The following is a 23,202-nucleotide window of genomic DNA, read 5'->3' as shown; positions in this document are numbered from 1 at the left end:
AGGTGTATTCCCACCTTCTGAATTTGGATATGTCATAAATATATGATAGGTGTGGGTCCCTATCTTAGGAACAGGGGTTCCACTGAGTACCAAAAATAACCAAAAGTGCAGACTCCCATAGATATTTACATTTAGCCCTGCCTGCAGGAAGAGGACCCCTGTTCTCAAGATAGTTGAAAGATATCTCTGTGGATACGTCATAGATACAGTAGATGGGAATACCCCATTAAACACAACTTTTGCCAAGAGTAAAAACCCAATTGGAATTAATACCTTTAAGCATCTTAACAGCAACTGTTTTGCAAGTTGAACTTTTATCAATGCCAAAAGCAGAGGCTTCCACCACCTTCCCGAAAGCACCATGACCCAGCGTTTTACCTAGAGGTAAAAGTTAACAGTGAACCACTTCTTAGACAAACATGCGAGAAAAGTCATGCAAAGTCCCATGTCCAAGGTGAAAGGAAAGACAAAAAGATATAAATGTTAATTCTAAAGGAGTTTCCCCAAAATTAACATTTATCACCTATCCAAGTATATAAATATCAAAACAAAAGGGTGTTTGCCCCATTGCCCTGGAGGAGTTTGTATGGTTTGTTAGGTTAAAACATATTTAGAAATACCAATCCTTGTGTATGGGAGTGATGCACTTCAATTGGCTATCTTGGTCGCATAGACTAGCGCAGCAGAGCATAGTCTGACCATCACTCCATATAAACTCCTCATTTTCTGACTAGTTGATATTGTGGGATAATCCCTTTGCAGGTGCATGCAATTGAGTATGTTATCTTTACTTGATAAAGTATTGAAAAAGACTGAAAAGTAGGAAATGATGGAATGATTTCACATGTGACACTCAACAGAAGGTCAAGATCTGTGAACGAATTGCTTATTTTTCCACCTTCAGTTTCTGTGATTGTAGATAAAGTTCCTTAAAGAATTTAGACTGGATGAAGAATCCTGGCAGCCGCACAGGTTGCACGGCTGCCCAATATTTATGTGTTGCTGTACAGATTAAGAAGATCAGTTTCAATTACTCAGAGTTAAAGGAATGTGCAGGTCATCAAAAAATTCACAGTGATGGGTTCATTACTCCCTAGTGATAGAAACCAAAGTTTGGCCAACAAAGATAAGAGGAGACCCCAGTGTGATGACAGCTTGGAGAGAGATTAACATTCACCATGAGACCAGAAGATGAGATATGTATATACTGTACATAGAGGAAGAGGCATGAGATGCACAACATGCAGAACACATTAGAAACAATCTGTTGAATTTGTTTAACCTTTCATCCCATGCATATCCTAAGAATAACAGTTTATAATATAATGCCAAAACAATAATGAGTAAATATTCAGAATGTTGTTGTTGGCTTCTGAAGTCCAACCAATTACAATATAAATAATAATTATAATAATAATAAATGTATGTCAGCTAATAATTATTAGGTAATGATGGAAGGAAAACGGTAGACCTGCCTTGTAGTATTTAAAGTACATGCTATGTTCCTGGCTGTGGCTTCTTCCCATATCTCCCCAATGGAAATACATGAACACATGAGGCCTGGCAATCAACGAAAATCTACTGGACAGCTAAGTCCACTTGCACAGTTCAGTACTATGGGGCTTATTGTGTCACAAGATCAAGCACTTACATGCACCAGGAAGAAGAAGGTGAACTCCGGCGGAGCTGAGCAGGGAAGCAACACATACACAATATTGTGTGCATGATCTTAGTGAATCACGGCACAGTGCATTATCGTCAGAACAATGCACTTTGGGTTAACTACTCGGACAGGTAATTAAATGTACCCTTATGTTTTATCACAAGGCTTGGGTTCTATAGAGCCCTGGGACTTCTATGAGTTGAACATCAGCTACTTTATTATTGAGCTAATAGTTTCAAATTCTTATTGAGGCATAAAATGTCAATTTTTCAGTAGAGCTCTCAATATGAATTCTAAATGAACCTACCAGAATGTTTTTTGGAGCATGGGAAGAAATTGGAGAACTCAGAGGAACCACACAAAAATAGGCATAAAAAACAACCACCATGCAGATGTTGCCCTTGGCACACAGAGTCAGTGCATAGCAGTAGAGACGTACACACAGCTCTCTGCATATGCATGAAGATTTATGGTCTTCAAAATTTTTTTAAGATAAAATCAAAATGCGGATTGTTTTGAATTTTTGTAGTTTCAACAATAGTTCTATAGTAACTGGAGCAAAATTCAAATTGTTTGAACAATATGATTTGAACAATGTCATCTTGACAACAAATGAGGATAAATGAGGATAATGAGTGATTTATTAGCAATTTCTTTGATATAGTACATGTTTAATGACATATCTTCTGAAAGGTTACACTTACCAAGACTAAGTCTATCTCGAGGAAATTCCCACTTGCTGCTGTCATAGGGCAATCTCTCACACTGCTCGTCCAATGGCATCTCATCGGGATCCATAATAATGGATAGGTAGCCTGTTTTTATTTCAGATGCATGTGGCTGTTGGCAAGACAAGGACAGAGAAAGCTGAGTGTGGGTAGGAAACTGGGATGTCTGAAGGATGACAATTAAGAATCCAAGGCTTGCTCCCTGTTGCTCTATATCATTACAGAGGCCAAAAGGTTAAGCTGTATTCAAAACTATATGCTTGAGCAGGCTGTGAGGCGTTACATTACAAGCCTTATACATGATTTAAGCCTTCGAAAAGAGTACTAATTCACTGACGCCAGCAGCTTACCCTGCTGCCAAACACTGATCACATGAATAGCCTCATACAGGAATGTTTTAAAATAGTGCAACTTAATAAACATCATCAAGCTGACAATAAGAGCCTGGGATTTGGTAAAAATGATTTATTGTGACTAGTGGTAAATCTACTGATGGATAAAAAAATGAAGAAATCTTTTGCCAGATGGGTTTTTGTGACTCACTGGAAGAAATCTTCCCCTCAACCTTTTCATTTTATAATCACATTAGGCATGCCCTGTTCTTGGAAAATATTATCAATTATGTTTTTTATATATCAGGCAGAATTTATGCAATGTATTTTATGTGCCTTGTATATTAAATCTAAGAATTGAAAGGATTCTTTCTAAAATTCTAATTATGAAAACTTTCACTGATGATTAGTGGGCGGGTCTAAACGGAATATCAGTGCTTTAGTTCTGAATAAGTAATTGTGTTTTTACTGCAGCTTGATGGCTTATTCCTTATACTGGCAGTCCCCAGGTTACACGCAAGATAGGTTCTTTAGATTTGTACTTAAGTCGAATTTGTATGTAAGTAATGTATATTTGTATTTTATAATTGAAACACCAGGCAAATAAATTAGCTTTCCCTTTGACAATTGAATTTTCAAAATTTTGTGCTGCCATGGGAACAAGGCTTATCAATAAAACTTCATTACAGGCACCTTAGAGCTGATCATTGCAGCCTGGGAGTAAAGTAAAGCATTCAGAGAGCTTCACCAGAGGTCACGGTGGGCTGCCTGTATGGATTTTATCTTTCAAGACTTTTGTTTCCCACCAAGAGGTATGATTGCATTGAGCATGGTCCATACAAAGGATTATTGAATTACCCACTCATCATTTTTTTTAACTAATAAGGGATAAGTATTGAGCCACAATTGTACTGGCTCATAAACTGAAGGTTATCCGTTCTTATAGACCTGGACAAATTGAATTGTGATAATCTTTTTGCATTAAAAAAAAATCACCACTGTGAACACCGTTCATTCCTTAATTCTTTGACTACCCATCCTGAGAGAGGCAGTGATCAGGTAACAGCTCCTGACATAACAGTGTGTGGGGAGAGAGAGTAGGAGAGAACAACTGCAGAGAATGTGTGGACTCCAAAATCCATGAATAGATTAAAAGAAATAAACGTCCACACTAATGCCCTCAATTTCTTTTGATACAGCTCTGTTTACCTTTTTCAGCTTTCTTATGAAAAGGGTGAGAAGAAGCCAGAATAAAGTGGCTGCCACACCGGTACACACAAGGATGATGACCTCTATGTTAGATTTTTCATCTCCACCTGCAATCATATTAGTGCAATAGTTTTTCATATGTAATAATAGTTATGAGATATTATTCACATAATTTATTGTGTTGTTTTATAGTGTCTCATGAAAGAAACATATCAGTGGCCTAAGATAAGCTGCTCACCTCTAATAGAGATATAGGCAGAAGTATTGGTGTGTCCCATTTCATTGTCTGCATGACACTCATACAAGCCCTCATCATCTTTCTTTACTCTCTCAATCATCAGACTGTTGTTGTAAAGTAAAGTTATGCCTAAAAGAAGATTGAGACTTATCATTAGTGTTAACATTTTGTTTTATAACAACAAACATTGTTCAATTGCCTTCGTTATTCCTTTAATATTATATTAGACTGATTAACATATGGTTCATCCATCCCTATTTTGTCAGCTTTTATCATTACTCAGGGATAGTAAAGTTTAGTGCATTGCTTAGGACCAAATGGGTTTGATTTGTAAGAGTTAGTGGCTACTTGGGATGAAAAGGATGATGCCAACTATTCTAGTATACATGAAATGATTTTTTTATGGATTCAGACGTTTGGAAATCTGAAGGCAATCTTAGAAAGTTTCATCATATGTTGAATTGTTCACTTCATAGTGTATGTAAAACATTCAATATGGAACATTGAACTATCAATAAGGGTCTACTTTGTAGTGTTTCAGATTAGGTAATAGAATGGGAAAGAAAACTGACATCAGATCCTGAAATATCTTGTTCCTTGTCCACATGTGTGTTCTTTCTATACTTTGATGTCTTTCTACAGTCCAATTATATTTAGGGGATTTGTCTTTTTAATAGATGATATTTATAGCCTGAGAATATTTGTGAGTGAAGAAACTTGTCTGGTTAGACTATGGGGCCATATGGAAAATCTCTCGGGCCAACTTTAAAAAAAGGCAATTCTCTAAGATATCTCAACAAGCAGGTGATAAAATCTAAGACCTTGGCATGACATTCAGTGTTCATGGCAAAATGCCATTGGACGAACGTTATCTAATGTTCTGCATAAAATGTTGGCATAAATGATAAATCAATAGGGCTTCATTTTCGTAAGGCGCTGCTTAGTACTGGCCGTCTATCAGAATGCAGTCGGGGGAATTGAAGAATGAGTTAGGGTCTGTAAATTCCAGAGATATGTGCTTTGCAGAGGAGACGAATCAGACGATGTATTGTATATAAAAGTTATAGCAGGAGAGGCGTAATTTATGGACTAGCTTGTAAGGGAGTGTTTGAAGATAAGAGCTGACATATGGGCCACTTGATGAAAGAATCTATAGATGAAAAGTGAAGATGGTAATTTTGGTTTTGTAATGAATTGGGAACTATACAAGTTTGGAGCAGTAGGCAAATATTAGCCTTTGTAGGAGAATGTATAAGTAGTTGGATCAGTGTATGGCTAAAAGCGCACCCTTACTATATACTGTATACATCCTGGTACAGCACATGTTTAATGCTAATGCATGACCTCGGATATTATCAAGAACAGCTTTCACTCTGGTTGACTATTTATTTCTATGTACAGACACTACTTAGCCTAACAGTAATTATAAATGGTGACATCAATTGAAAATGCTATCTTGATAAAGCAATCCTTTTTATATTGATTCTAGTGGTAGAAGAGAGGGGTTGTTTAGTGCCACACACAAGCATTGACTATACATTCTCTACCTGAAGCTCTTTTAATTACATAACCATTCTTCAGCCAAGTGATGGTGGGTGAGGGATTCCCATTGACTTTACATTCCAGGAACAGTGTGCTACTGCTGTTAACTATTGTATTTTCAAGGTGTTGCACCACCCATGGAGCCTGCTTGTCTGCAATAAAACAGGGACATGAAAACACTAAAGTACATATAAAAATCAACATGTATTCAATGAAATATTTAACTATTCACAGATCACCTAGATATGAGGTCAAGCTACCGAAATGTCAATACGAACTAAATTACGGCTTCAGATTAAAAGATTAAAGATTGTTTAATGCAAAAAAAAAGTATAATAAATGAAAAAAGGATCAAAATCACAGCAGACTTACTATCGATTTTTGACAACATAACTAAACTTTAAATTGCAACCAAAGCTTAAATTGAGAAAGTAATTATAGCATAGCAAATAATATATATCCAATGCATCATAAGCGATGTATCTGTATTTAAACTATTTAGTTATGTAATTAGTATTATCAACAAGCAAAAAACAAATCCACATATTTTTGCATACAATTTGCTGAATGGACTCATTAGAGATTTTCAGAAGTTTAATTGCTAATCAAATTTGTAAAATTATTTCTCTTTTCTTGAAGAAATAATTATGGTGGAGACAGGGCAAGTTGTAATATTCCTGGATATTTTTGGACATGGCTTAATTACAAAACGTTTCTCAGTTTTCATTTAGTATTATGGCCAAATTATCATTGAGCAGCTGTATTTCTGTATTTTAAGTATGTACATAATTCAATTCATTTGAAGGTTATAGCTCTTTTATACTAACTTTGATGTTAAGTATTTCAAAGAATACAGACTTTTTTCTATATTATACAAACAATGTTAGCAACCAAAAAGCAAACGAGTCTTTGTGGTATCCGTCATCGCATTGGACTTGCACTAAACTCTGACAAATAGCTGGTAAACAGATCTTTGCACACATCAGGTTTTTTTTCGCTGTGCATCTGTGATGCGATGCTACAAAAGTAGAGCATGTCCTACTGTGATGCAAGTCAGAGGACAGGAAAGGCCTATTCAAGTCTACGAGTGCGTGAAAAATACTGTCAGAACTAGGGTCATACTAGTGCAGTTTTTACTGCACAAGTTTCCAGGAAGTAGCTGAAAGCAGCGAGAACCTGACAGGGCTACAAAATGCATTGTTGCATAAAAACTTGGACTGAACTCTGAATGAACTATGAACACACTGAGCAAAGTCACACGATTTTGAACACGATTTGTGGAAAATAGGCCTTAGACCTAATTTTAGCTGGCGCACCCTCCTAATTTCTTTAGTGCATGGACAATTTACAGCCTGACCCCACTCCCTTTTTTCCTGAGACCCCGCCCCCTTTTGCAGGTAAAAAAAAGGTAAAAGTAAAAAAAATGTGTCAGACATTTTTTTGGCACAAATTACGCCAGAAATCTAGCCAAAATGACTTCATAAATTCCCCAATGAGTGAGTGGAACATTGACTAGCATGTCACTAGATCACCAGGAATTTACTCTTCTCCAGGGAAAAGCAAAACCCTACACAGGACCACCAGTGCTGATAGAATACACTATTTTCCTTAGCTCATACACATCTGCAAGACTGGATTATTTTGAAATGTGTATGGTAAAGAAACATATAAATATTTTTTTAAAAGGCAGCTCACTTTACACTAAGCATAACTCATAAGAAGCCTTGTAACATCATGGGGTAATAGCTAGAGGGAATAAGCCCTAGCTATGGAGAGGTGTACGGAGGCTTGAAGGCCATGCATGCTCCACTTGAGACAATGGAAAGGAAATATGCTAATACTTTTTACAGGATGGGAAAAGGAAAAATTTGCCTTAGTACTACCTTAAAAAGCAGCAACCTATACATTAGGCATGACTTACAAGAAGCCTAGAAGCTGATCAATAGATCTAACACACATCAGTTTTTGTACATTCAAGTCTATGGTACTGACAGTACTAGGATCATCCTAGTGGAGTCAGTTTTTCCGGCACAAGTTTATGAAAGAATGTTGGATAACAGTCAAATTTCTTGTTGTCTATATGTAGCTTACTTAGGTGTGTCTTATAGTCTGGGAAATATAAAAAATAGAGACATATATGAGTAATAGAGAATTCTGAGATTCTGAGAACAATTTGTACACCACTCACCTAGTACTATTAAATGATTTGTCCTCTGCACTTTCTCTTCTGTGTATTGATTCTCTGCTGAGCAGTTGTATTGTCCAGCTTGCTCTTTGCTCACATTTCTTAGCGTCAGTGATAGATGAGTAGTATGTGCATGATAAAAGAAGTGTACCAGGTGTGCAGGCACAGCATCTCCAGATGGATAGAACCATATAAGGTTGGTATAAAGATATTTCTCTGCACTGCAAACCAGCTTTATGTCTCCTCCAACCAGAACAGAGGTCTCTTCTTCTGTCATCACTCCTGATTTAACCTCTGAAAAAAAAGCAATTCAAAAGTTAAATGTGTGTTTCATGATATTCCAGAACCAATTTCTAATAATTACTAAATGCTGGTTGGTAGTATACTGATTTTTATTGTAGAGCAATTCAAGTAGATTAGAGATCTACTCCTCTTAATTTTTGTGGAAAAAAGGAATTCTTCTTTGACAATTCAATCATCTTATTGTTTAAAACTTAAATGTTATAGATCTATTAAAGCTTTCCATGTATAGGGGACAATATACTGTGCAGCACAATAAGGTTGTGTTGGCTTCTAAAAACTTGTTTGACATATGTTTCTTGAATGTCAGAATAAGTTATTATATACATTGATTTTTCCATATATAAACTGTGTTCATGTCGTGCAAATATGTGCACTAAGAAAACACACAGAAAATTCCAATAACAAACACGATAAAGGTGAATTTTTTTTATTACTGATGCCAGTCGTTGATTTTAGATGTCATACATGCAAATCACATACCGACCTTTGTACGTCTGAACCATATGGAGACAGCTAAGACTTAGCTACTGCGGTCTGGGACCTATTACTCGGATACATATATTCCCTATTGTCTGTCGGGAGGTAGTAATTTTACTGTCCTCCAGGAAACAAGTAACAAAACTGAAATCATATTGGAAAAGTGCGCTATAGTTTATGACAGTATATCAAAGAATGAGATAATGGTAATAAGTTGACAATTCTGAGAATTTCTTTGACCCTTTGGTTAATGTGATCCACCTAGTGCCTATAAGTCCAAGTTATAGACATCACAGGAGAGATTATATCATCATTTCACCTTTATTATCACTGTTACTTGTTTTACCACATGAAACGTCTAAGCTTAAACAGATGGTAAGTAAGCTGCACCAACTCAGATCTTCATTGTTACATCTTCCATCATATTGAAGCAATATGGCAGATAAAAAAGAGGTATTATCCTATAATCTTTTTTTTTCTTTAGGTTTCACAATCACACAATCACAGCCGGTGGGGAGCTGTGATTTAGAATAGTTTATACACACAAGCACAGTCAGTCAGATAGCATTGTACAGCATTATTATTGTACATCACTGTACATAGACAAAAATGGACACAAATGTGTGGCCCGCAATGAGTGGATAATGCTTTATAGATCTACCAGTTGTTATCTGAATGCCATTGTAGTATCTAATCAAGAAAGCTGCAATTTTGTTGCCGATGCATAAAAAAGCTACACTATCTCAATTATATGAAAATATAGGAGCATATATACCTCTATTGAAATGCATAACTACTGTATTCCAGATTTTATAACTGCCATGGGCCATACAAAGCCGTACAATATGTAATCCATAAATCTTGCACATCCTTTTCAAAGGAAATTTCACAGCATAAATAGATCATTTTCAGGGGCTGCAGTCCTGGAGGTTATTAGGGCGGCACGGTGGCTGAGTGAGTAGCACTTCTGCCTTGCAGCACTGGGGTCCTGGGTTCGAATCCCACCCAGGTCAACATCTGCAAAGAGTTTGTATGTTCTCTCCGTGTTTGCGTGGGTTTCCTCCGGGTACTCCGGTTTCCTCCCACACTTCAAAAAAACATACTGTTAGGTTGTTTAGATTGTGAGCCCCATGGGGACAGGGACCAATTTGACATGCTTTGTGCAGCGCTGCGTAACCTGTGTGCGCTATATAAATAAAGAATTATTTATTTATTTATTATTTATTATGGTAACCCGCTCTCACAGTGAGTGTGATATAGAGGCTCAAATGTCAGGACTTTTTCCCAATTCATCTAAATCTTTGCTACTTTTATCCTTATTTGTATTTTTTTTCCTTTTAAAAGCAAAGGTACAGTTAATTTTTTGTATCATGTCCCATATAGATAATTGACTATAGATAAGGCTCACATTTTCCTCCTTATTGTCCTTATAATTTCAATGAATTGAAATGAAAGACTTCTGAATATCAATTTGTACCACAGAAGAGCCTTGAGTTTTACTCAATGATTCTATCCGAACTGAATTGAATATTTGTTAGTTATGGCCATAATATAATAAGTTATGGGTATGATGTAATACATTCTGCTTATGAAACGGTTTCCAGAATGTTTAAAATTTTCCACAAGTATAGTTTTGTGGTAATCTTCTTATTTTTGTTATTCATGGTCTCCTTCCTTCGAAAATCAACTTGAAAAAAGTAGGTGTTTCCAGAGCCCCTCACTACTGCAGTATCAAAGGCTGTTACAGTGAGCAAAACATGTCTCCCCCTTCCCCTACTCTCTTCCTCCTCCCTCTGCCTGTGTAATCCAGGATCAGCATGAAGTGCAGGGGGAGGGGAGACCTGCTCTTCTCATTATAATAGCCTGTGGAGATACAGCACTGAGGGGCTCTGGAAATACCCACCAGAGCCCTTTAGGCTCATTAGCATAATTTTAAAAGTTGATTTTAGAATTAAGTAGGCCATGGATAACAATGGTGCCTGGATCAATGAGTAAGTGCCCCTGGTTTATCATGCTTCCTTTTGATGGTATTGTTAAGATTGGTACACAAAAGACAGGGGATAGTGAGCCCTGAGCTTGCCCCAACCTCTGTCCCTTCCTATAGCCCCCCCACGCTAAACCGTGGGGCAACTACTTGAAGACTTCGAGATACGCTGGAATAAGTGTGGGAAGGGAAACACACACAGACTGACAACATAAAACACAAAAGAATGGTAAACAAGCCGGAATCACAACGAGAGGGTACGTCAATAGCAAAATCAGTAAGCAAAGAGTCAAAGTCAAAAACTAGCCGAGGTAACAACAATACAGATACAGATACTGAGCAATACAACCTAGTGCAGCGAGTGGAGAAAGGGATTTTCAAACACTGGCACAGGTGACTAGTGAAGCTGCAATTTATGCAGCCAGAACTCCACCTCCAGAACCTGATAGGTGCTGGACAGCATCTGGGAATTAACCCCTCATGGTGCAGAAACAACCAGGCACCAAGCAGAGGTTCAAAGTCCCAGCCACTCCTAGACAGCGCGAGATCTTAGCAGCCGCTGCCCAGGACGAGAGGTGGAGTTTGCGCGGATACGCGCCGGGGTTCGGAGAACGCTGCTGGTACCACCAGAAGAACCAGAAGTCCCAGCAATCTCCCTAGCGAACCTGACAGGTATATTTTCTTTAAAGGTCTGTCTATTAGACTCTAGTAAAGTCACCATAGCCACACTTCATATTGGTTATAAAAATATCAACAGTCAATGATATGGCACCTGTAAAGATTCCAAAATCTGCTCAAGTTATACCATTAATATATGACGACACAAAGATGGATGACATATTAAGTGGTTACATATGGATGACCCTTTACCAAAACCACTTGTCCTGTAGACATGATCTTAGCACTTGTATGGTGTGAGTTTTTGGGTACATTTTATATCTGTCATTTAGAGGCATAAAAAGATGAAAGATGGGAGAGCTACCACTTTGAAATAAGACAGATGTGAGAGAACACACATCTTTTTTGGTGAAGTGCTTAGCTATTTGAAAACCATATGAAAAAGTATTTTAAGGTTTGATTCATTGCATCCGTTCAAGGTTGACGTCTGTACTTAGAAGGTGTGATCCTGTCCAAAATAAACTGTGGTCAGTAAAAAAAAACATGTTGAAGGACTCATAATTCTGCTTCTTAGAATATTCTCTGCAGTCACAACTAAACAAATATCTGCTGACGGATATTTCCTAACACTTCTGTTGTCCTAGTTGGGGAAAGTGGTGTTTCCATAATTGAGGACCTCACTTTAGGCTGGACATAGAGATTGACTACCAGGCCTTGAGAAAATACAGGGGAAACCATTAGGAAGAAGATGACCCCATCATGGCCAATCTCTTGCCACTAGGATCTATTGAACAATGGAAAGCGGACCATTTGTTATGTGTTCATGGATCTTCATTCCAATATTTCATTGGTACCTAGGGGCTAGCCCGAAGCATATCTGTCTATCTATCTATCCACTTATTTGTCAGTGCACTCAAAAATCAGTTTGCCCAATCACAGAGAGAAATGTGCAGCAATGCAGGTTTAGGTGCATGGTCATGGACATTAAAACACCTTTGCTAAAAAGAGAAACACAGTACTCAACAAAACATAAAAAGGAATACCTGATAGGATGAAATGCATGTTCCTTTCATCATTTCCTGCTTTGTTCGATGCCTTGCAGAAGAAAATTCCAGACTGGTTGCTGTTGCGTGAAGTTGTCAGAGTGCTTACAACCTGCGAGGCATAAAATACTGATGACAACCACTACCTATTTCATTGCATGCACAGCCATCTCTCTACTGTGCAGGTCTTCACTACCGCCCCTTTTAGCTTTTGTGATACTTTGTTATTAAACACGTCATGATTATGTTTCAAAATGAATTCTCTGACAGGTCCTGGTATAGGCTATAATAATTACAGTGGGATGGGGCATAGGGTGTCCTCTACCCATCACTCCAACTTGACATGAGTGTGGCGTAGGGTGGAAAAATGTCACAGGTCCTTGCCGTGCTTTTAGCTTATAGACTTTTTCATGCCTTGAATGCCAGAAAACATTTATGGCATAATAAATGCCCCCTATAGCAGTGGTCCTCAACCACTGGCCGTGGCCCAAGACCGGGCCGTGGAACACCTGATCTTGGGCCACGGCCAAAAGACATTAAAATTAAAACCTCTATACTTACCTCCGGCGCTCCTTTTCTGCCGCAGCTCCGGGTTCTTCTTCGCCCTGCGGCCAGATGCACGTCTATGTGAGCTGCCAGTGCGTACACACTGTAACGTATTTAGCTGCTTCATAGTGTGTGCACACTTGCAGCGCGCATAGAGGTGCCTCTTTCCGTTTGCCGGGAAGCCGCACAGGAAGAACCTGGAGCCGCGGGGAGAAGAGGAGCGTCGCAGGTGAGTATAAAGCTTTTTAAGGGGCATTAGAAAGGGAGCATTGCAGAGGACATTGCTTTTTTGAGGGAACTATGCTTTGGACATTTTATTCATGTCCCACATTTCCCACACTAGGCTTATACTCAAGTCAATAATTTTCCCAGTTATTTGTGGTAAAATTATGTGCCTCAGCTCATAATCAGGTCAACATATTCTTGAGCATATGTGCTATAAATGGTGGCTACAGGAAAAGGAGCACTATATAGGGGGCTACAGTAACGGGAGGGGTTACATAAAACAGAGCACATAAAGGGAGGCTACAGAAAAGGGAGCATTTTAGATCGGGTTGCAGGAAATGACAGATTATATGGGTTGGAGTTAGATATGGAATATTTGCTATGTACGTAATTTCTTTTTCCAGGGACCATGGCTCCGGTCCCTGAAAAAATTTTTTTGGACCACTGCCCTATAGGATCAAATAATCTAGTCCCTCTATAAACTCCTGTACACTGTCAAACTTTCTGTACCAGACCTTTCTGTTTTGAAAGTTCAGGTGGTTAATCGTGATCATTACACTAAACAGAGAACAGAGCATATCATATCAGTAATTGCACCTGTGGGATGAGAAGTCTAGTCTCAAAATTTATTTATTTTATCGATAAATACTAAAAATGAAGATTACATACTTCACGGCCCTATTACATTTTCTCTTGTGGGTTAGATTTCTTAGTTGATTTAAGTTAATATCCAATTTCCCTTCCTGCAAGATACTAAAAGTAAACCAGCCATTTCATTCTAGATATCTGCACAGCTGGTCCTCAGCTGTGACATATTTCACTTCGCATATGCCCTGAATTTTCCTGATTTTTTAAAGATGAGAAACTCTAACTTTGTAAAGAGGCTGCACATTGCTGCTTTAACACAGTAACCCCTTCAGGACACAGACTGTATTATTTATTTGTTTTTTACATTCTTGCATACCAAGAGCCCTACCTAAATGTAGTATGTTCATATTGATAAGAGTCATATTTATGGATTGTTCATTAATGCCCCATTATTTGAACCCCACATTATATTGAGAATATGCACACAGGCGATTCTCTTATTTTTTGGGGGATTTCGTATAGCATTTACTTTGTGGTCAAAATGACATATTATAAAAATGAATTCTTATTTTTTACATTTAAATTTTGCCTTTAAATAAATTTAGAAAAAAATAGTTTTTTTCATACTTTTCCAAAAAGCATTTGGTAAATTTTTATTTTTCTTTCACATGAACATGGAATGTGGACCAATATGTGGCTGTACTATTTGCGGGTGCATATAGGTCCCCATTGACTTCTATGTCACCCAGTCACTGTGTGGTGAGTACACGTTGTCTCAGCGCATAATGAGCGTGCATAGCCAAAATTTAGGACATGTCCTATATTTTGCCGTGTTATTAGGGCCAACTGCTCGCTTCTCTATGGAAAAGGTAGGAGTGAGCAGAGAGCAGAGGTGTGAATGTACCCTGTTTGAAGGTTTATTTTGTGAGGTGGTCTATAATTTGTATGGATATAATTTTGGTTATGTAAAATATAAAGGTTTCTGACTTTATATTTCCATTATTCTGACTTTGTATTTCCATTTTTGGGAGGTGAAATCAACATATTTAACTTTTTGAACATGCAAGGCTTGTATAATCACACTTATGACTAGTGTCATCCTATTACTAAAGTAAGCAGCTCCTATTGCTTGATCAAACGCCGCAGTGTTAGAGTGATAGCATTACCGGAAACCTCCAGTAACGCTATCAAACACTGCGGTGGGGTACAGTGTAATCATCGGCGCTGCCTCTTCCCCGGACTGCCCCGCTAGCTCCATAGGCCAGCAGTGACTGCCGCGCGCTAGGCGGCAGTCACCGCCCCTAGCCATGCCCCAACCCTGCCCCCTCATGAATACGTCGGACAGCTTTGCTGTCCGACAATTACATTGTACCCCACCGCAGTGTTTGATTAGCTGCCTGACAATTACATTGTACCCCACCGCAGTGTTTGATAGCTTACCGGAGGTTTCCGGTAATGCTATCACTCTAACACTGCAGCGTTTGATCAAGCACTAGGAGCTGCTTACTTTAGTAAGCAGCTCCTAGTGCTGATAAATTGGGTGACAGGTCCTCTTTAAGGGTTTACCTTGTTTTGGGGGTATGAGCATTCTTAAAGTAGAGAAACCACCCTTCTGTAAAACTGTTCAGACTGTATAGCAAATTTATTTTTCCACAGCAAACTTGGTTCATATTATGTCTCTTCCCATATTAGAAACATGCATGGTATGAGTGGAATCCGGTCTATTAGGGATTTCTGCCCCTCTATACTTTACTCCTTGAAATTTTTTTTTGTATGAATAGCAAGTTTCATTGTTGTTTAAGCTGCTACTGATTACTTAATGACCCCCATGACATGGAAAACTATAAAGTAAAAATGTCCTACCAATGCAGTACTACCTTAAGGCATGCAATATTAAAGATTGAAATTACAAATTGAAAAACAGACTGTAAACACTGAAATGGAGATAAATCTTTTTGTATGTACAGTGCCTGCCCAGGTTTGGGACAAGAATGCCTATCCGCTATAGACTGCCAAGCAATGGCATACCACAGTCATGTCGTACCAATGCCAGGTTTAAGTAACTTTACTTATGCTGTAGATGTTTCCCAGTAACTGTAAAAAACGTAAGGTTTTGAAGGAATTGAGGGGTAGGAGAAACAGGACATTTTCCTATGAGAAAGAACATCCCTGTTGTCCTAAAATGCCTCAATGACAGTGGTCGCGGAGGTAGAAATTATAATGTCACTGTTCCTGCTTCTGTGTGTGTTGTTGCCTCCATGTCCATTAACTGCAGCTATTGTGTAACTGCTGACAGGTCTCATCCGAACTAGGGGTGTAAACATCAAAAACTGAGAGGTAGGCCAAGTTAAGCACATTCATTTTTTTCTCTTCTTGCCCATGTCCCAGGCCCTCAGAAGTTATCCAGGGAAGGTGAAATATGCATTTAAAGGACATCTTCCACCAAGATGAAAGACTGTATGCAAATGAGCCTGAGGGGCTATAGGCTCCATTAACACCCATGGGGACTGGACATTTTCATACAGTCCTTCATCCTGGTGGTAGATACCTTTTAAGACACATTTCTCTATAACTAGAATTCTTCATACAATAGTTAATGTATTACATATAGTTTACCACCTTTTTGTCATGTCAAGTAAAAGAACACTGCTGGCTCTGGAATATCTGTACTAACCTTATTTTTCTCTTCAGATGTCACTTCTTCTATATGTGGTCTAGTCTCATTTCTGTCAATTTCATCAGATAAAACAGGAATCCGTTTCAATCTGGTATCCACTTCACACCTAAACATAGAATTCATAGAATTTAGAGACTATTCCTCATTCACACAGAAACTTGTATAGCTATAAATCTGTGCCTGCCTGCTCAATGTACATGACAGAAAGTGGGGAGGGAGCTGCATGAGTGTTAAGAAGAGGAGACTGACACAGACACACAAAGACTGCAGCTCTAGGACTCACCACATGTTGCTGGCAGGGAGCCAGGTAATCTGAAATAAAGCTTTAAAAACTACTGAAATGATTCCGAATACTGACAAAAGCATCTTTAAAATCAGATATAAGTAATTGCAAAAGATATTGGAACCTGTCACAAACTAAAAATGACATTCCGGGTAACATGTTTGCTTTAAGTAATCAAAATGAATATTGGATGGACAGGTTAAGGTAAAAATTTTTAAAGTCTCTTCAATGCCATTTTTAGTGGTGCATTTTATGCATATACAATATGACTGTTGTTGATAACGGGGGCTTGTTTTTTATTTTCTTTTTGCCTCTTTTTGGGAGTATGTGCAATTTGTTGTTGGGCCCACGTTCGGGCCTAAGTTTGCCACTGTGTTTGTCTGTTCCAGTGTTCATAATGTATCTTTGCAAGACAGTTTTTTTTCTTTGATTCACTCATATTTTTTATTACATTAGAGACTTGTTAGGAGCAAATCAAAGTACAACTGACCCATACTTGTTTCTATACATGTTTAAAATGCACCTTAAAAGTTGCAAAATATCAATAAAATGTGCAAAAGCAAACCACATAGAGACACAGAAGTGTACCGACAGCAGTCAACTTTGAAAGAAGGCAGCAGAAATATGATGCATGTGCCCCATCAAACATTAATTTCTGGCTAAAACACTAATTGATTGATTGGTCTTAACTTAAAAGACTGGTCCAACAAGAATATTCCAGATTGATAAAAGAGAAAAAGGGTAACAAAAATCTCCGGGTAAGTCTAAGATCTTTAAATGGTGATTTCTGCAATTGGTTATCTTGTTCCTTAAGGAAGTGTCCCTCTTGGCAGGATGTGTATGATCTATAAATGTCCGACAGACAAAGAGAGGTTTTTTTTGTATTATATTTATCATGTCTTTACTTTGATTGCTTTTCCTGAAAATAGACAAACATCAGATGGGCGCTACAGCTACTGTACTCATCAGGAGTGTTTGATATATTCTGAGGGCTATGTGACAATTAGCATATTCTTCATTAGACCTGAAATCGGAAAAGGACCGATAGCTGGTCTGACATTTAGCTCTTGTAAGTACAAGTTCGGGAATTAAGAGGAAGCTAAGTAAATCAGCATTTGGCTGGAAAGAACAATAGGCTCAATCTGAATGTCCTTCTGTGTCTGAAAAGGGAGAGAGAGAAGAAGAGGAAACCAGGCAGAAGCAGGAAACAAAGCCATGCGTCATATCACTTAGAAGTCCTAGTAGGATTTCTGTGAGTAAAAGATAAGACGGTTTTAACCACCAGTATAAACTTATGCTTTCTACAAATATGGTGGGTTATGCACTGTGTACTTTAGATACAAATGTATATACACCCTTTGAACTTATGTGCAGGGTGGACTGGGGTTCGTGCGTCCTAAAAAAGAATAAAAAAATTCTGAAGCCCCGTTCTTGATCAGTCTCTGGGGTAGAGATCCTGTTATCTTTTAGACTAGTTTGTGTTCTGACAGTTCTTGTTCCTGTTATTATATTAGAGACTTAACCTACCCAATGGTTTCTCAGGAACACTGGAGGGTTAGTCCCACCATGCTTATGTGTACTAGTTTGTGTGATACCAACAGTATTTTGAAACTTTATTCATCATAGTTTATGCAATGAAATTCTCCATGATAGGGAAGGTGATTGAAAATTGTTTGATTTTTGTTTTATGAATAGCACAGTAGGTTCAGTGAAGATATCCAGATCATAACCCTTCTGTTGTAAAACAAAGACTAATTGTTCATTCCATCACAATGTAAGCATTACTTATAATCAAGGTTGAAAAAAAAAGTTTTTCCCATGGGTTTTTTGATTGCGAGCTGCATGAAAAAGGAAATGAGGGCAAGCGATTTTTGTTTGTACAAAGACATTTTAACTTTATGTTTGCAGCCTGGAATTTTTTCTAGCATCCACCTTTTTACTGGCATATTTATTAAAGCTCTGTAGGGAAATATTACTTACGTTGTGCCTGTAATCGGACATGGCTGCCATTCCCAGGTAATTGTGGGAGGAGGGTTTCCATAAGCTGTACACTGGAAGCGCCGGGGCTCTCCAAGTAGAACTGGTTCCACTCTCTGGAAGTCTGTCTCTTTCTCGTAGATGGAAGGCTTGACTAGAAAACATCCAGTACAAGAATAGGGTTATTTCTAAATGTAGGCAATCTAGTCTTCGTGTATTGTATAACGGAAGCCATTTAGGTTGATTATTTTTAATTTTATTTTTAATCATAAACTTTTTATTCAACATCCAAAATTAAAACTTCTAACTAATCTCTGTTCTATGTAATCATTAAGGACAAAAAGAAACGTATGTAAAATATCATCAAGAAGAACATCTGCTACAATGTGTGAGCAGGATAGGCAGCACTCACTCACTTTCTATCTAAAGAGTCCTGTTAGGTTTTACTTAGGTTTATATCCTGAAATAATGTTCCAAAACATAAACAAGGGATGCATTTGGTACAATTATTACAATCATGTCTTACAGGTTAGGCTCGATTCACACCAGTAATATCTTCCATCAGTAAAAATATAATAATGGATCTGTTTAAATGTTAATTTATTTCATTGGATTTTCAATAGCCCCGATTAGTGTTTATTTCCACCAATTCCATTGGGCTTCCATTATTTGAGATAGAAATATTAGAGCTGAAGCATCAATCCAAGTAACAAACGCACTTACAGGAGTGCATATGTAGACCATATAAAAAATGTATAGCATGCTCCACTGCTCTATTATAGTGTGTTGCCTACCATATTAAAGGGAAATATACACATGATAGCCTGAATGAAGCCATAATCAGAGGTCAGGTAGTACATCATTGTGGTTTATAACTCTGTGACAAGCAATTGTTTTATCTAGATATAATTATATAAACACACACTAAATTGAGCGTTACCCTGTTTGTCTGTGCATGTGATTTATTTCACGTTCCAAACTTAATCAAGACATAAAAAAATTACTGTTTTCTCTTAGGGACTTCCTGCGAGGAGCACAAAAGGTGATCTGGGGATGTGACACACCATGCATTTTCAATTGTATTAATCTACCATGAACCAAGGCAATGAACCTGGTTAATTGTAAGAGGAATCCACCCACTTCAATGGGCAAATCCTGTAATAATATATCATAATCAAGGCTAAGTCCATAAATGGGGATGTGAGAAGGAAGTAGATGCTTGGGGATTAATGTTTTGGCAACAAGTTCAGGAATAAGCAGCAGTATGCAGTAGGACATCAAGCCAACTGATGATTATCACAGGGGAAAGGCTTCCGATTAACATGCTACTTGAAGCTATTAGGAAAACAACATATTTCAATGAAGAAGTTGGTGCAGGAAGTGTAACATTTCACTCATTGTCTACAATGACTAAGGTCAGGTATACTTCAGAAATAGTAGGATTAAATACAATTGTTATCCAGTTTCATCTTCTCTGGATTTCTATCTGACTGGAGGTTTGTCATGACCACTGTCAACAGATATTGGCTACACTGTATACTTAAATAGATCAAGGTATTGTTCATAACAAGTTATGCTCTTTCCCCACGTATACATTCATATCCAAGACTCTTTCTCTCTCCATATGCCTTACAGGAACATATGAATTAGTATAAATGGTGCAAGGACTACTACTGTGGATTATATGACAACCCAAATCTACATTAGAAGCTAATAACTCAACCTTCATTTTGTGAGAATGTGTACCTTGAAAATGATCAATTTCTAAGAATTTAGGTTAGACAGATGTTTTAGGAAACTTTGATGAGTTTTTAAAAATGTTTCCATAAACAATATTTAGTAAAAACTCCAATTTGCACTATGGCCATTGGGCTAAATAATAGCGCTGCCCATTTGCCCTATTTACATCACAGACAAAAAAGACAAGATTGCAATAAAAGATAACACCTCTATAAAACACCATAAATGCCTCCACTACTAGCAATATCATCTACTTCTTTCTCTGCAGAGCATGCCTAGAAAACTCTTTATAGACCTCGAACAGTTGGCTCCAGACCATTGCTACCTATTGCCACGGGGCTACTAAAAAGTGTATCTTTAAATGCTCAGGCAAGATGACAGTTCCCATAATCATCAACATCAAACAGAAAAAAAATAAACATTTAGAAAATAAAAACAAATTAGTAAAAAGTTATTCATTATGATTTAGAAAAAAAACAAAGTCGATGCATTCCCTTTAAATAGAGGGCTTTGTTGGTTTTAATAATACAGTATACAAAATGTAATTTTTAATTAGAAATTTGTAAAGTGACCAAGCTGTTGTAGAACAAAGTAAAGTGGAAGACTTTGCCATCTTATAAGATTCTGACTTTTTCCAGAACTAAAATGGGTGTAAATTAATGACATGGGGCATATAATGATTGGCCATTTTTGAGTGTCCTAAGTATTTCTCTTTTGAGGACCCGGGTATCACAGTAATGTCAATATGATATGTAGCAGGTTTTTACCATCCCCTGGGTCTATTATCTTATGCCATTGTTTCCCCGGCTCTTATGTCTTATGGAGAAACCTCCCATATTAGCAACATATCTCCTAATAAGGTATTTGAAAATATGTTTTAAAGTCAGGAATCCCTACAAGTTTTGTGTGTCTGTAAAAACAATATTTCTGGGCTGAAAAACAGACCTGGGGCTGTAAAATTCACAGGCATTTTCTCATGTACATTTCTTAGAATCCAAAGTGTGCCTCTTCCCAGACCCTGGACTGACCCTGGTCTGTAACATTTGCCAAATCTGGGATTGAATGCTAGGTGGAATTAAGCTCTTGGTTTTGACCCTAACATATTTGCAGCTTGTTCCAAATAGTTGTAAGCTAAAAATGGTCAAAAAGTGAGAAAACTGGCCTTCTCCGCCATTCCATTCTATGAGCAGAAGATGGTATTGCAGTGGAATGCATTAATAAACATATCTTGTTTGCATTACGTCAACCTTCATTCCACTCTCATGTCTGTACTGCCCTTTAACCCTTTCAGTACAGTAGTGGCCTGCAAATTAATACCATTTATATGAACTTATAACTCACTTCTAAGAAAATCTCATACAGTTGCTGTGCACACTTGAAAAGAGACATCATAAAATGCATTTCAGTGTCTGAGAAAATAAATAATAATAAAAAAAAAAACATTGTAACCTCTTTAATCAGTTCCAGATATTCTTCCTAATTTGGGAGATTGTCCGTGTTAAAAATATACATTTTACAGAATTGTATTATATTTTGAAGGTTTTGTTATAAACCAATATGTTTACAGAATATACAGATAACATACCAATGAAAACATACACCGGACCTAAAACAGAAAAGATTTTGTCCTTGGGGTAAAAAAACTTTAAACTAAAGTTCACCAGTTCAAATCCAGCCTAGAGCATTGCTTTATCTATGTGATATAGTTGAGTAAGCATATTCTGTGTCTGTCTGTCTGCCATACACATTAGATAGCTGTCAGCTATTCCTCCTGAACCCTGTAAACATCCATGATTGACATGCCCAATTGTGTACACGATCTCTATAGGAAGAGTGAAAAAAATCAATCAACTGCCTTAACTTTCTCTTTGCAAACATATGCCATCAGGGGAGAGTCAGGAGGACCCCACGAGACATTTGAGATGGCCTTTAGAACCTTTAAACAATGTGTACTAGCTGAAGAATTCAAGTAAAATGGTCAAAAATGGACTAAGTTACTACTGGTGCCCAAGCTCTATGATCAGAAAACATCTGTCCATTCTTAAATCCCCAAACACCGACAGAGGTGCAAATGGATGGAATACTTAGGTCATAACATTCTGTCAGCACACTATATGCTTCAGAATGGACAAGTGTCTCTTGGTTATGAGACATCTTCTAGTCTATGGCTACCATTATTATGTGTGGTGTAGACTACCTACAGGACTCAACAATAATATGTCCTCTCTTCATTCAATAGCAATGAGAAACTTCTCAGAGCTTGCACTTAACTTGAATAGTGAAAATATCAGGATGACCCCCCAAGACATTTGAGATGGCCTTTAGAACATTTAAACAATGTGTACTAGCTGAAGAATTCAAGTAAAATGGTCAAACATGGGCAAAGTTACTGCTGGTGCCCAAGTTCTATGATCAGGAAACATCTGTCCATTCTCAAATCCCCAAAGACTAACAGAGGTTCAAATGGATGGAATACTTAGGTCCTCATAATATGTCCTCTCTAAAATCAATGTCAATGAGAAACTTCTCAGAACTTACACTTAACTTGAACAGTGAAACCTAAAATTCCTTACATTCCATTTTTTTTATTGGGTGGTGTATACAGAAGTAATTTAAACAACAGGTAAGTTTGTGATTGGTTTGTAATAATGTTTTTCTGAAAGCCCTCTGTTGATCAAAAGAGGGAACTGAGAAAGGTCAGGGTTCAAAGATATGCCCAGAGGCAGGCAATACACTTCTAAGCTAGGGTGAAAATTGCTGCCATTTATTGGGTAATTAGAGCCTTAGATGGAGTCTCTACACATACATGTCTTTGAATGTGTTTTGAATAGGTGCCAAAGACCA

At 37.7% G+C, this 23,202-nt stretch overlaps 1 protein-coding gene across 1 annotated transcript in view; it reads right to left on the bottom strand.

Annotated features, from left to right (window-relative positions):
• LOC140077727 (vascular endothelial growth factor receptor kdr-like) overlaps window positions 1-23,202 on the bottom strand; it is a 112,269-nt gene that overhangs the window by 23,640 nt on the left and 65,427 nt on the right. Inside the window, exons 10-18 of the mRNA XM_072125163.1 lie at window positions 18,622-18,772; window positions 16,356-16,464; window positions 12,323-12,434; window positions 7,901-8,191; window positions 5,718-5,864; window positions 4,171-4,299; window positions 3,933-4,039; window positions 2,368-2,503; window positions 274-378 (exon numbers count right to left, since the gene is read on the bottom strand). Coding sequence (XP_071981264.1) covers window positions 274-378; window positions 2,368-2,503; window positions 3,933-4,039; window positions 4,171-4,299; window positions 5,718-5,864; window positions 7,901-8,191; window positions 12,323-12,434; window positions 16,356-16,464; window positions 18,622-18,772 — 1,287 coding nt within the window. The remainder of the gene's footprint in view (window positions 1-273; window positions 379-2,367; window positions 2,504-3,932; window positions 4,040-4,170; window positions 4,300-5,717; window positions 5,865-7,900; window positions 8,192-12,322; window positions 12,435-16,355; window positions 16,465-18,621; window positions 18,773-23,202) is intronic.

This window comes from Engystomops pustulosus, chromosome 9 (assembly GCF_040894005.1).
Source record: "Engystomops pustulosus chromosome 9, aEngPut4.maternal, whole genome shotgun sequence".
NCBI lineage: Eukaryota > Metazoa > Chordata > Amphibia > Anura > Leptodactylidae > Engystomops > Engystomops pustulosus.
Note: the sequence above shows the minus strand (reverse complement) of the source record. Positions and strands in the feature narration are given on the sequence as shown.